Source organism: Pelophylax lessonae (genome assembly GCF_965119305.1).
Source record: "Pelophylax lessonae genome assembly, chromosome: 5".
NCBI classification, from domain to species: Eukaryota; Metazoa; Chordata; class Amphibia; order Anura; family Ranidae; genus Pelophylax; species Pelophylax lessonae.
Window position 1 is genome coordinate 163,947,365 of NC_138772.1, and position 14,552 is coordinate 163,961,916.

Below are 14,552 nucleotides of genomic sequence, written 5' to 3' on the forward strand. Positions count from 1 at the left end.
GGCCTTACTCCACTTAGTAAGGGCAGGTTACTATGCTGTGAGACTGCTGGAATTCCTTCCACATTGTGGGTGCATATAAAGGAGGTTTTATTTGGCTTTCTTTTTTTTTTTCTTTTTTTTTTTTTAGTTGGTAAATGTAGTAACTGTTTGTACTTGTATCTCAAGTGTTTTTTAATTGCTTCATTCTCGTGTGAAAAATTAGGCTCTTAACCACTATTAATAGTCAATTTCATACATTAATGAAAAATTTATATTTTAATTTCATTCAACAAGCACCTGCGTTGGTTAGAACAAATGGATTAGATGTTAACTAAATATAGCTGTTTTAGGCCAGCTCTGCAGATAAGGCTAGACATACATGGCTAAATTTCTCAGTTATTCAGCCCCATGTCTGTGCTGAACAGCATAAATGGAGGACTCTCTTGCCAGTTGTAGTTTCCTGGCAGCTGCAGAAGCTATGGCTGTCCAAATACCACAACAGTGATGGCATCCGATTGGAAACTGTCACTGTGTGACCATCAGTTTTCCACCCAGCTCCTTAAAGTTTTCAATTGCATTTTGTTGAGACAGCCTGCTTATTCATCCTACATCATGGGTTGCCCCTGGCTTTCATAAAATTTGGCTGGATTCTTAATGTCCTTAATGACAGATGCTGTGGGATGTATGATTGCTGTCGTCCTTACTGTGTTAAAAGCCGCTTGATGAGAGCTGGAAACCTATAGTGGTAAGTTTGGGCATTGCTATGGATAGATACATCATTAGTGCAAGGCTACCAAAAAACGAATGGTGGGGAGCTTTAGCAGTCTCATCAGTGTTGTGCAGTTGTAAATGTCTCTGAAACACTAGATCTAGAAAAAATGCAGTCCTTCACATCAGATGTTTGTCGTGTTATGATTTTGGGTAAACCAGATTTCTCTATCGCTCATTGACAGACGTAGTCTTCTTGATTCTCAAGAGCTGGGTTATGTTGTCTCCGCAGGAGTAGGACTAGGCAGAATGACAAAACGTTCTGGCTCCACCCTAGGGGGCAGTCCCTGAGGGTATATCCTCCCTCTCTCTGCTACAGGGAATCAGTTTTTTTCTGTCTAGTCAGGAGTAAGGACCTAAGTTCCTTGCTGGGATCTTTTGGTCCTGGCAAGACTTTTTTTCTTTAAGAAAAAGACATTTTTTAGGTAGTTTTCTCCAGTGTTTTTTTCCTGTGAGATCTTCAAGCAAAAATGCCGGACTGGGCGACACTTGTGGTCACCCCAGCCGGCCTACGAGCGCGTGCAGACCAGGCATTGCGCTTGGTCGGCCGCGACATATTCAAGTAAGTATGCGGGGCCGGGGCGACGGGCTGGATGTGAGATCCAGTGGTCACCCCGGTTTCTGCCTAAAAGGCGCGTGCAGACCAGTGCGCTGAGTCGGCCGCGACGGAGTCCCAGTAAAGGGACTGACTTTGCGAGTTAAAGCTCGCTTGGACGCCAGGACCAGAGAGTCGAGGCGTCCACAAACCCCCACCCCGGTGGAGAGGGTATTATGAAGAGAGGGTGCCTGTCGGTTCGGTATGGTGAGTAAAACGTTCCCTTTTTTTCCTCATTTATGAGGCAGTATATATTATGGGCCCCTCCATATATGGTCAGTATATATCTGACACTTACAAGTCCCCCTTGTAATACAGCATGTGTTTGTGGGAAGTGGACTTGGTTCAAGAGCTAACACTCTACCCAGCAGACTGTAACATTACAGCAGACATAGGAGGTATAATCCTACCTTATGTGCAGTGTATCTCTGTAGATCCATATGTCACCTCTCAGGTAGAGCCAGAGTGTGGGTGGATGTGCTGGGAAGACGATATCGGCGGTCCGCCGCCATTTTGCCGTAGACCGAATACATATATGTCCTCAGGTCACGTCGGCCGCCATGTTTTTGGAGTCTTATGTCTCTTCTATGGGGGCGGCCATGTTTTGTGAGCCCAGCTTCCTCGTGGAGGGCTGGGAACGCCGGAAGGCGTACACAGGGGGCGGAGCCACGCCTTCTGCCCGGGGAAAAAGCAAACAGCTCCTTCCAGTCTGTGTAAGACAGACGCTGGCTGCAGTTTGTTGGAAACTGCACTGCATCGGTTGGTGAGCCTTGGGGGTCCCTCTCTCTCTCTCTGGGATCGAGAAGCAGGTACTCTGAGGGGCGCTATTGCGCTAGGGGGAGACACACAAAAAAAAAAAAAAAAAAAAAAAGTTTTTTTGTTTATTGCTGGCAAAGTGTCCTGTATTAACATGGACCCTGTCACTCATGTATCTCCTCCGGATCCCCTCGAGGGGTCTGCGGGATCCTCCAGCACCCCATTGACAATTGAATCTTTGTCAGCTATTATGGAAACTTTTGTGTCCCGGGTGGAAGTGGCTTGTCAGGGACAGGGCGCAAGAAAGCGACCCCCGCCTAACCCCTTATTATCTGAAACCTCGGATTCAGACTCTGAGCCTATTTCTGCAGTTGCAGGTACTTCATCTGGTATTGGTGTCTCGGGTCCTGTCTCTTCAGACAGTGAGGAGGATGTTTCGGCATCTGCCATAGCCCGAGAGGAAGCGTTGGTAAACGCACTCATTGTATCTGTTCAAGAGACTTTAAGGTTACAGGTTATTCCATCAGAAATAGCTGAAACTGAGATCCCTTTTGGGACTAAAAAGCGCATCAAAGTGGCAAAGGTTTTTCCATTGCCCAAATGTTTCGGCAATCCAATCGATGAAGAATGGCGTCTGCCAAAACGCACTTTTAATATTTCCAAACGCATTGACAGGCATTATCCGTTTGAGGAAACCCTTATTAAGAAATGGACAGAACCACCTGTGGTGGATTCACCTATTGCTAGATTGAATAAAGCCACGGTTATTCCTTTAGAAGACGCTCCGTCTTTTAAAGATCCAGTGGATCGCAAGATAGAAGCTATGTCTCGCACCATGTTTTCCTTGATTGGATCAGCTTTCAGGCCAATAATTGCTATTGGTCTGGTTTCGCAGGCTGTAACTGAATGGACCAAGTGGTTACGTCGGGACTTAGAAGAAGTCCCTCAGGCGGTATCAGATTGTTGGAACAAATGATACAGGGGTTACAGTTTGTATGTGATGCGGCGTTAGACGCCACTCCATTAATGGCGCGAGCATCAGTCTCAGCAGTGGTTCTCAGGCGTACACTGTGGCTAAAAGGTTGGATAGCCGACCAAGGTTCCAAAAAAGCATTGGCTAATATCCCCTTTTCAGGAGAGCGTCTATTTGGAGCCAACTTAGATGAGATCATTAAGGATCTCACCGGTGGAAAAAGCACCTTTTTACCGCAAAATTTTAAAGGTAAAGGAACTCGTCAAAGACGAGGGCCTTCTTTTTCTGCTCACAAGAGGTTTTTTCGTCCAGCGGGTGAAAAAACTAAGTCCTCCAAAGCTCCTGCAGGAGGCGTCAGGGGTCGGTGGTCGGGCAAGCAAAAGCCCGCCCCCTCCAGACCCGAAGATAAACCATCCAAAGCCTGAAGGTGCGCCCCCACCCATAACTGGGGTGGGGGGACGTCTTCGCCGGTTCCCGGATCCATGGCTTTCCAGAATCCCGGACAAATGGGTTTGCGAAGTCATAAGGTCAGGGTACAAGATCGAGTTTCGATCTCTCCCACCAGCGCGATTCTTCCCTTCCAATATCCGTCTATCCGCAGATCGTTTAGAAGATCTGCGGAGAGCAGTCACAGATTTACTACAACAAGGAGTGGTAGTCCACGTTCCTTGGACAGAACGGTTTCAAGGGTTTTATTCAAACCTGTTTACAATACCCAGGAAAGAGGGCAAAGTGCGTCCAATTCTGGACTTAAGAGCACTCAATTCTTTCGTCAACATAAGAAGATTCAGAATGGAGTCCATTTGCACGGTAGCAGCCTTCCTGCATCCAGGGGACGTCCTAGCGTCCATAGACATCAAGGACGCCTATCTTCACATTCCCATTTTCGCAGGACATCAGCGTTTTCTACGCTTTTCCGTAGAGGAGAACCACTATCAGTTTGTGGCGTTACCTTTCGGTCTCGCCACGGCTCCGCGGGTCTTCACAAAGGTGTTGGCCCCAATGTTGGCACTTTTGCGCCAAAGAGGTATATCGATTCTAGGTTACCTAGACGATCTCCTGCTTCATGCAGAATCTCCTCAGACCTTGCTACAAAACATAGAAATTACTATGATTTCTTTACAGGAATTCGGGTGGCTGGTGAACCAGCAAAAGTCATTTCTGGTTCCCACCCAGAGGCTCGAATATCTGGGTCTAATTCTAGACACAGTCAGGACGAGAGTTTTCCTTCCGGTAGGGAAACTTCGAAAGATTCAATCAGCAGTCCAGTTGTTACTGTCCAACAGCTGGTCTTCCCTTCGGACGTGCATGAGGGTTCTGGGGTTGATGGTGGCTTCATTCGAAGCAGTCCCATTTGCCCAGTCCCATACCCGAATTCTTCAGCAAGAGATTCTTCTCAGATGGAATCGGAATCCGGAATCCCTGGACAATCAGATACGATTGAGCAAACAGACCAGAGAGTCTCTGGTTTGGTGGCTTCGGTCTCCAATGCTCAGCCAGGGAAAGTCATTTCTGCCAATATATTGGACGATAGTGACCACGGATGCCAGTCTATCCGGATGGGGAGGAATTCTTGGTCAGTTATCTGTCCAGGGACTTTGGTCCCCGGAAGAATCCAGATTACCGATAAATGTATTGGAACTGAGAGCGATCAGACTTTGTCTGATTCACTGGACCGAGCAGCTCCAGGGCAGCCCGGTTCGGATCCAGTCGGACAATGCCACGGCCGTGGCTTATGTCAATCATCAGGGGGGCACCAAGAGTGTCCGAGCGGCCAAAGAAGTGGCTTGCATTCTTCGCTGGGCGGAACGATTTGTTCCAGCAATCTCTGCGGTGTTCATTCCGGGGGTGGAGAATTGGCAGGCAGATTATCTCAGCCGTCAGACCCTGGATCAGGGGGAATGGTCCCTCCATCCAGACGTTTTCCACCAGTTGTGCCTACGGTGGGGCACACCGGATGTGGATCTGTTGGCATCACGATTCAACAGGAAAGTTCAGAGATTCGTGGCTCGCTCCCGCGATCCTCTAGCAGAAACCGCAGACGCACTGATCGCCCCGTGGGGGCAATACCAGCTAATATATGCCTTCCCTCCTCTCGCGTTACTGCCAAGACTTCTTCGCAGGGTAGAGGAGGAAGGAATCCCAGTAATCCTGGTAGCTCCGGACTGGCCTCGTCGAGCTTGGTACGCCGACATGGTCAGACTGGTGGCGGACGTCCCATGGAGACTTCCTCTCAGGGAGGATCTACTGTCTCAGGGACCGATCTTCCATCCTGCTTTACGATCGCTGGCTTTAACGGCCTGGCTATTGAGACCCAGGTGCTGAAGGACAAAGGTTTGTCAGCTTCAGTTATTCCTACTCTAGTTGAAGCAAGGAAAGCGACTTCCAGAAAGATTTATCATCGCACATGGAAGTCCTACATTGCATGGTGTGAACCTTTAGGGTTCCGTCCTCGGTCTTATTCGATTAGTCGAATATTGGCTTTTCTGCAACAAGGGGTTGAGCAGAAACTGGCCTTGAGTACTATCAAGGGTCAGGTCTCAGCATTAGCCATCTTCTTTCAGAAGCCTTTGGCTACTCATTCCTTGGTGCGGAATTTCATCCAGGGGGTGCGACATCTGGCTCCGCCAGTGCACGCGCCGTTACCCCCCTGGGATCTTAATTTAGTGTTGTCGGTTCTTCAGAAACCTCCCTTTGAAGATATTAGGGAGATTCCTCTACCCACGTTGTCCCAGAAGGTGGCCTTCTTGGTGGCTATTACTTCTGCACGCAGGGTGTCAGAACTGGCCGCATTATCTTGTCGTTCACCATATCTGGTGGTTCATAGAGATAAGGTGGTTCTTCGTCCGAATCCATCCTTCCTACCAAAAGTAGTTTCAGAATTTCATCTGAATGAAGAAATTGTATTACCTTCCCTGTGTCCTAAGCCCAGTCATCCTCGGGAATTTGCTTTGCACTCCTTGGATGTGGTCCGGGCGATCAGGGTATACTTGAAAACGACACTCGTTTCGCAAGACGGATTCACTTTTTGTGATCCCAGATGGACCCAAAAAGGGGTTGCCTGCATCTGCCGCGACCATTTCCAAATGGATCAGACAGACGGTAGTACAGGCTTATTCTATTAAGGGTCGGGAGCCCCCGTTCCCTGTTAAGGCGCACTCCACTCGGGCACTTAGTGCGTCATGGGCCTTTCGCCATCAGGCGTCAGTGGTCCAGGTGTGCAAGGCGGCTACCTGGTCGTCGGTGCATACCTTCTCTAAACATTATAAAGTTGATGTAATGGCATCGTCTGATGCCTCATTTGGCCGCAAGGTTTTGCAGGCCGCAATTTGAGGAGACCAGTGGTCTACCTCGAGGGTTTTTTTCCGTTGGAAAATTTTTTCTTTTAGTCTCATTCTTTGTTTATAATGAGCCTTTAAAACTTCTAGTTTGGCACCGGTTGGGCCTACTAGATTGGATTTGATTTAGTCAATCCCACCCCTCATTTGTGGCACTGCTTCTGGATGTCCCAGCTCTTGAGAATCAAGAAGACTACGTCTGTCAATGAGCGATAGAGAAAAATGGATTTTTGTAAGAACTTACCGTAAAATCCTTTTCTCTTAAGCTCATTGACAGACGTAGTACCCGCCCCTCTATCATTGAGTTGGGTTGGGTTAATTTCTCTGTACTGCTTTAAACAGAACTGATTCCCTGTAGCAGAGAGAGGGAGGATATACCCTCAGGGACTGCCCCCTAGGGTGGAGCCAGAACGTTTTGTCATTCTGCCTAGTCCTACTCCTGCGGAGACAACATAACCCAGCTCTTGAGAATCAAGAAGACTACGTCTGTCAATGAGCTTAAGAGAAAAGGATTTTACGGTAAGTTCTTACAAAAATCCATTTTTGCATTATTTCTTGGTTGGTGGATTTTTTTTATTTTTTTTTTTGTGAGGACTTGGAGCTATATTGTGCAAAAATTTCCATAGCAGTCATGGACATACATCCTATAATAGCAGCAGTGATAACATTCAGAATTGGCCTTTGTACACTTTATTCCTAAAACAAATACTCTTGTATTACATTACAGGGTACATTGCTCCTTGGAGTGGAAGGTTTTATTCCCTTTGGGACACAGGGTAAGTTTCATTAGTATAGCTTGTCATTTTTTTTCTTCTCCTTTCAGAATTTATTCACAAATTTATTTGAATAGTAATATAAAGCCTGGCATTTCCATAAAGCTATATATACTCTATATTTGATAGGATCAGTTAATTTGTTAAAATATTTGTTTTCTAAACTTTCAAATGATTAAATAAAGCTCAGTGTAAATTGCATGTTGGTGCTAAAAGTTTTTGAGAGTGTAATTGTAGAATGCATATTATACAATGTCTTTAGTCTTTACACGGTTTTTGGTCTTTCAGAGTTATATATTATGGTGATTTAGGCTTCCTATTTGAAACTGCTTTTTCTTCTTCCTTATTCTGTTGAACAGACTTGATATTGGGTAGTTAACAGGCCAAAAAAAACTTGAAGACTGCCTCCACTCAGTAAGGAGGATGACCAATCTTATGAGCACCCACTTTCAGCCCGAGAAAAGTGGTGCTGCTGGGATTTGTTGGACCTGGTCTCCGAATCACTATTTTTTTCCTGCTGAGGCATTTCTTTAATTTGGCAACATGCAGAAATGAGAGAGTCTGAGATGTGAGCTGACACTGGAAGGACAACTGAAAGGACGGCCTTACTTATAATACGTATATAGTAAAAAAAAAAAAACTATAGATTGCAAACCAAGGTGGGGGAGAAACACAGTTCTTAGTTTATAGTTTGGTGAGAGAAATAAAAATTTTTAATATGCTTGTGGATGAAATTATCTCTACCCATGTCCCACCCAAAAAATGCACACAAGTAATGATTTTGAAGAAGTGAAATGATAAAAAAATGAAGTTTCCCAAGGATGCCCACATGGCCAAGAAATGTTCTAGTAAGTCAAGAAAAAGCCCTCCTACAGCAAAGCGGTAATCCTCCTACATATGTTGTAGCTGTGTATCTGCAGCAATTTCTTCTGTAGGTTTGTTATAAAAACACACAGGGGAAAGCATTTCGCTTTAGTTTTAAGAGCCGTGGGCGGGGATCTGGAGTCCTCACTCTAAGCCCTGATTGGAGGGAATCATCCTCTTCTCACAGTACAAAGGACAAGCACAGCTGTGGATAAGTCACAGGTGGTGCTGCAGCTCTCGTCCCCGTCTTAACGCTTGGTGTTGGGAAAAGCTGCCAGAACTGAGTCATTTTGATAACAGAGGAACCAGACAGCCGAGAAGAATGACACTCAGAGCTTTGGGGAGACGCAAGTACACCGTATAGAAAGGATGTGCTTTTTCATATTTCATGTCTGAGCTTTACTACCACTTTAAATAGTTTCTTTGGACCAAGTTGGTCCAAACTATTTCCTTTACAAACACATGCAGTGGTTGTCCGCTCTGTATGAAATGTATATAACCACATGTACATACGATATATAGCACTATGTTCAGGCAGCAGGATGAGGACTTCCCTTCCCACTCCAAAACAAAATCAAGTCTGACCGATGACTGCTCATACATTCACAGGAAGCTTTGTATTCTATGAATGAATGCAAACTGGTTCTGGTTGGCTAAGGTGGAGATTGTGACGTCATCTGCCTGCCTTTCGAGGTAGCCCTGTAATTCAGAATTTACAAAGCTTTCTGTGTATGGCTGAGCATTGCTTAGCCCAATTTAACTTTTTGTTCTGGTAATACATAGTCTGGCTGAAAAAAGACATCTAGTTCAACCAATAGTTGGGATGGAAAGGTCCCATCCCACTGCTGGAAAACAATGCTGTATACTTTATGTAGCTGAGGCTACATACAGTTTATACAGCACTGACAGCTACTGTATGTGTTAGTGAAGGAAAGTTTGGTTGGACAAGCTTGGTCCAAGCAAAGTATTTAACCCCTTCATGACGTGGGTAAAAACAATCCTAAGGTCTGAACAGTTTTCCAACTTTGACATGTGATGGTAAACTTTACATATCATCACAACTACTTAGTGTAGCTAGGTGGACTATACTTTTTTCAGGATAAACTTTGTTGTATATGGATGTATTTAGTAGTAAATTTCTTGCTATTCCCTTAATCTACCTTACCTTACCTAAAACACACTGACACTAATTGACACATACTAACACTCAAACTAAGAATAATAAAAAAGTTGTTTTTTTCCCTACCTAAAATACACTGACCCCGATATTTGACCTAACCTCCAACCTTCGCCTTTGACCCTGACCAAGATCCAACCCTGATCGAGCTATAATTTTTTTTTTTACTTTACACTCTCTAGTTTTACATTTTTCTCTTCTAGCAAGGAGAAAAAGATAAAATATATCTTTTTCTCCATTCAGAGGAGAAAACAAACACAGGGGTGTGCTGTACAATGACTGTTCCCTGTTATCAAATCAGAAGGCTATGACAGCAATCAGATGATTGGAAACGGAGCCTCCATATTGGTAGTGGGTGAGAACCTGGCCTCTGTGCTGGGAGGCAGCACAAATACATGTAAGCATATATCCAGAGGAAATTAAAAAAATTACATAATTTGACCTAGGCCAGAAAGCAACTAAAGAAATGTGTAAAAAAAAAAAAAGTTAACACAAGTAAATTTATTATACCTTCTTAACTATTTACTAATGTTAGGGGCATAGGGATTATTAATAATTGATGATTGACCTATGCAGGCCATGCATGAGTCGAATTCCAAATTATTTTTCTTTCAAAAATCAGAAATTTAGTGCGTTTTGTGATAAGATGATGCCACCATGGAGTTTGAAATTTAAACAACCAAGCCTTCAATTTCCCCTCATGTTGCTACAGAAAATTTTTTGTGGCCAGGAATTTTCTTTTCTTTCTCCCATCATTGATTAGAAAATTGTTAGTTTTTCAGAAATATTTCCAACGTGCTGGATCACTTGAATTCGATGGCTGCACGAAAATTGTCCGTTGCTGCAGCCCACTAATTGTACGAAATTCAAACACAAATTCTTAGATGAGATTTTGGAAAGAAAATTCTTTTGAAATTCCACTCTAAGTTTAGTTCCACTCTAATATTTGCCTACCATGATTTCACAACTAATATTGGCCTACTATCATTTCACAACTTTTTTTTTTCTTTTTTTTTTTTTCTAATATACATTTTATGAAGTGGTGCAAAAGCAGCTGTGTAGCAAGTTTCTTTTCAGTACCTTTAGATTGCGTACACCTTGATTATTATGCCAGAGCATCCTGCAGGTGATATTCAAGTTTTGTCAGAGTGCTGTGCAGGTGAAAGCGATTAATATCCCCACTGTCTGACACATGAACCATAAAAAGGCTTCCCACCAAGAGCTTTTCTCATTTTACTGAAAACCTCTTGTATACATGAAGAAACCAGGGCTTCGTCTCATTGAGACCTAGGCATTGCATACTGTTAGAAGACCAACTTAAACAGCAACAATAGTCAAATTACTGTTTCGTTTTCTGTAGAGGAGATGCCAGTAATGTCCTAGAAGGGCTAGGCTCTCACTGGTCTACATGCATTACATATAATTGTTTTTACATGACCGCAGCTGGCTGGCATTATTGAGCTCTCTGAAAAGGAAAATCCAGCCAACTCAACAGCCGGGGAGGATCAGGCATCTGGGCAGAAAACTGACCTGTAAAATTGCAAGGCACATCCCTTGTTAGAAGCAATTGGTATCTAAGCACTTGGCAGGTGTTTTCTGAAATGTTTTGGCATAGAATAGTAATAAAAGCTGTCTTTATACCCAAGATCCCTGTGAAATTGCCATCGGTTTACCGCTTTAGTCTGTAACTAAAAGGTCATCATTTAACATCAGGTTCACTGACTTCATACATTGGCTCTGAACAGCGGCTATCTCGCAGAGTAATCCAAACAATAAATTGACAGTTAAATTTCCACTTTTTGAGATTTAATTGCAATATGCTTGTGCTGCCATCACACTTTAATTCTTCAAGTTTTTTTTTCTTTGGAATGGGGGAAAACTTTGATTACAGTATTTTTTTTCTCTTTTGTTCATTGATGGACACCGCTCCTGATCTTCTTTACCATTGGATTATACTGACCCCTTCAAAAGTAGGACCTCTGGTTCCCCTCCTTCTGGTCAGGCCCCCCCTCATCTGTCCCCCCATCCTACCCCCCCTCCCATCCACTTGTGCTGGGGCTGTGTGGGTGGTCTTGCCCACCTCCTGGGGTTGGGGCAGAGGGGATTCGCCGCCGGCGACTTGACAATCGGCTGTGGGGGGGGGGGGGGGGGGGGCTCCGCGTCCTGCCTGTCTTTGAAGCCTAGGCATCTCTTCTGGATCCCTGGGAGATTTGTGGGGCTGCCATTTTGTTGTAGCCTTGTGCTGCAATGCACAGCGGCCATGTTTTTGTGTAGTTCGGTGGCCATTTTGTGGTGGTTTGCCATAGAAAACAGCAGCAGCCAAGTCTGTGGAGCCTTCTGGGTTTTTCGGCAGTGGGAGTCCCTCCTCATCCCCTGGTTCTGACTCCTGGATACTTTCATTTCCTGATCGCCACTTGTGCAGTGCAGATTCTCCTGGTGGCTGCGGGGCCTGGTTTCTGCGGAGTGGGGAGTCTGGTGGGGTCCTCTACCTCTGCTGAGGATCAACTGGTGCTCTGTGAATGGCAACCAGGTGGTGCTGCTGGATCGGTGGGGGCTGTCCCTTAGCAGTGTTATACACATTTTTGTTGGGTCCCCCTGGTGACTCATGGAGTCTTTGGAGCACAACTCCCCACCTGATCCCCTCTGAGGTTGCAGGGCCCTCCGGGTCCCAACCATCCATCAATGCGCTGGCGGTGGTCCTGGAGTCCTTTGTGTCCCGGGTGGAGGTGGCTTTTGGGGGACGGGCTGGCAAAAAAGCGCCCCCTGCCTTATCTGTCTCATCAGATCCTGAATCTAAATTCGGGCCACGCAAATGTGGGTCACCCTGCTGGGTCTGCGACCACGCGCTCTGAATTCTCAAATAGTATGGGGGATTCCTACACTTCTGCATCTGCGCACGAAAAGGCACTGGTGGATGCACGGATTGTCTGTGCGTGAGACCTTAATCATGGAGGAAACCGCTGCGACGGAGGCAAAGGGTTCCCTTTGGCACTCACAAGCCATCCAGAACGGCAAAGGCGTTCCCTTTGCCCTCCTATTTTGACAGAATTTTCACTAAAGAGTGGGGGCGACCAAAGCTTCCCCTTGGGGTCCCTAAGCGATTTGTTAGGCAATACCCCTATGACGTGTCCTGTCTTAAGAAGTGGACTGTTCCAACGGTGGTGGACCCTCCAGTTTCCAGATTAAACAAGGCAATCCGGTTGAAGAGTCTCCGACCTTTAAAGACCCAGCTGACAGGAAGGTGTGGGCCGTGGCAATATGTACACCCTGGCTGGGTTTGGCACTGAGGCCAATATTCACCATTTACCTGGTGTCACAGACTGACTGAATGGGCTAAGCTTTTGTTGCTGTGACCTGGAGGTGGAGCAGATCCCCCCCCCCCTTACCTTTGCTGAGCTGGCGAACCCGCTGGTCCAGGGGCTGCAGTTTATCTGTGATGCCTCTTTGGATGCAGCTCCCCTAGTGGCTCGGCTCTGTTTTGGCAGTGGTCTTTCGGCGTGTCTTTTTGGCTCGAATGCTGGTCTGCGGACCAGACTTCTAAAAAGGCCTTGACTGATCTTCCCTTTCAAGGAGGTCGCCTGTTTGGTGCTACCCTGGATGACATCATTAAAGGTCTCACAGGGGGAAGAATACCTTTCTTCCGCAGGCTACTAAAGGCATGGTTCCTCGTCGTAGATGTGGGCCCCCCTCATCTGCGCATACGTTTTTTTTCGTCCCTTAGGGTTGATCGACAAGGGATCAAAGCCTTTCAGGGCCTCCTGCAGGATCCAAGCGAACTTGGTCTGGCAATCAAGAGCGGGCTTCTCCAGATTAACAGACAAGGCCCCTTCATCATGAAGGTGCGCTTCCACTCAAATCTGGGATTGGGGGGAGGTCTTTGCTGGTTCCTGGATCCGTGGACTTCCCTGGTACAAGACAAGTGGGTCCATGAAGTTATATGGTCCGCCTACAGGTTTCGTTCTTACCCTCCGAAAAGGATCTTTCCTTCCAACGTGCGACGATCCCCAGGCCGCTTACTGGCTCTCTTTCGGGCAGTGCTAGCCTTTTTACTTCAAGGGAAGACTGTCCCGGTTCTGACTTTGGAAAGTTTTTAGGGGTTTTACGCAAACCTGTTTAGTCCCCAGGAGGGAAGGCAAGGTGAATCCAATTCTGGACCTCAAGGCGCTAAACTGCTTTGTGTGGATGCAGAAGTTCAGAATGGAGTCCATGCGCACGGTGGTGGCTTCCCTGCCTCAGGGGGATTTTCTTGTCTCCATCGACATCCATGACGCTTACCTTAACATTTCAATATGTGTCCAGTCACCAGCGCTTCCTCCACTTTGCCATGGGAGAGGAGCATTATCAGTTTGTGGCGTTACCCTTCGATTTCGCCTCCGCTCCTCGGGTCTTCACGAAAGTGTTGGCACCAGTGCCAGCATTGTTACGTCAGCATGGGATAGTGGTCCTGGGCTACTTGGACGAACTTCTTTTGCAAGCAGAGGCTCCTACTGCGCTGCTGGAAAACCTGAAGGTCACCATACGGACCCTGGAGTTCGGCTGGATTCTGAATCTTCAGAAGTCTACCTACGTTCCTTCCACGAAGCTAGACTATCTGGGTCTGACTCTGGATTCGGCCTTGGCCAGAGTGCTCCTTCCTCTGGACAAACTCCAGAAGCTGCAGCCTGCAATTCTGTCTCCTGCTGTCCAGCAGATGATCATCCCTCTGGACTTGCATACGGGTGCTGGGCCTGATGATGCCGACCTTCGAGACGGTCCTGTTTGCATACAAGGTCCCTGCAAAGGGAGATTCTGATCAAATGGGACAAGCAGTCTCTGGGCAACCAAATCCAGCTGAGCTGAGGTACAAAAGGGTCCCTGATCTGGTGGCTTGGTAATCGGCGCTCCGGCAGGGTACATCCTTCCTCCCCTTGTATTGGACGGTGGTCACCATGGATGCAAGCCTGTCTGGATGGGGAGGCGTTCTCGACAGAAATTCTGCTAAGGGCGTCTGGACCCTGGAAGAGTCCAGACTTCCAATCAATGTCCTGGAGCTCCGAGCGATCAGACTGTGCATGGAACATTGGACCGATCATCTCCAAGAATGTCCAGTGCGCATTCAATCAGACGATGCTATGGCCGTGGCTTATGTCAATTACCAAGAGGGCATAAGAGGTATCCTGGTGGCTCTGGAGGTAGCCGGAATTCTCAGGTGGGCAGAACATTCCATTCCAGTCCTTTCCACCGTACATATTTCTGGAGTGGAAAACTGTCAGGCAGATTACCTTAGTCGGCAGGCGTTGGACCAGGGGAAATGGTCTCTTCATCCGGAGGGGTTTCATCAGTGTCTCCG

The 14,552-nt window shown here is 46.5% G+C and overlaps 1 protein-coding gene across 1 annotated transcript in view; it reads left to right on the forward strand.

Moving 5' to 3' along the window:
* The window catches only part of STT3B (STT3 oligosaccharyltransferase complex catalytic subunit B), a 268,786-nt gene that overhangs the window by 188,810 nt on the left and 65,424 nt on the right, over nucleotides 1-14,552 (forward strand). The window contains exon 8 of the mRNA XM_082258272.1: nucleotides 7,137-7,185. Coding sequence (XP_082114398.1) covers nucleotides 7,137-7,185 — 49 coding nt within the window. The remainder of the gene's footprint in view (nucleotides 1-7,136; nucleotides 7,186-14,552) is intronic.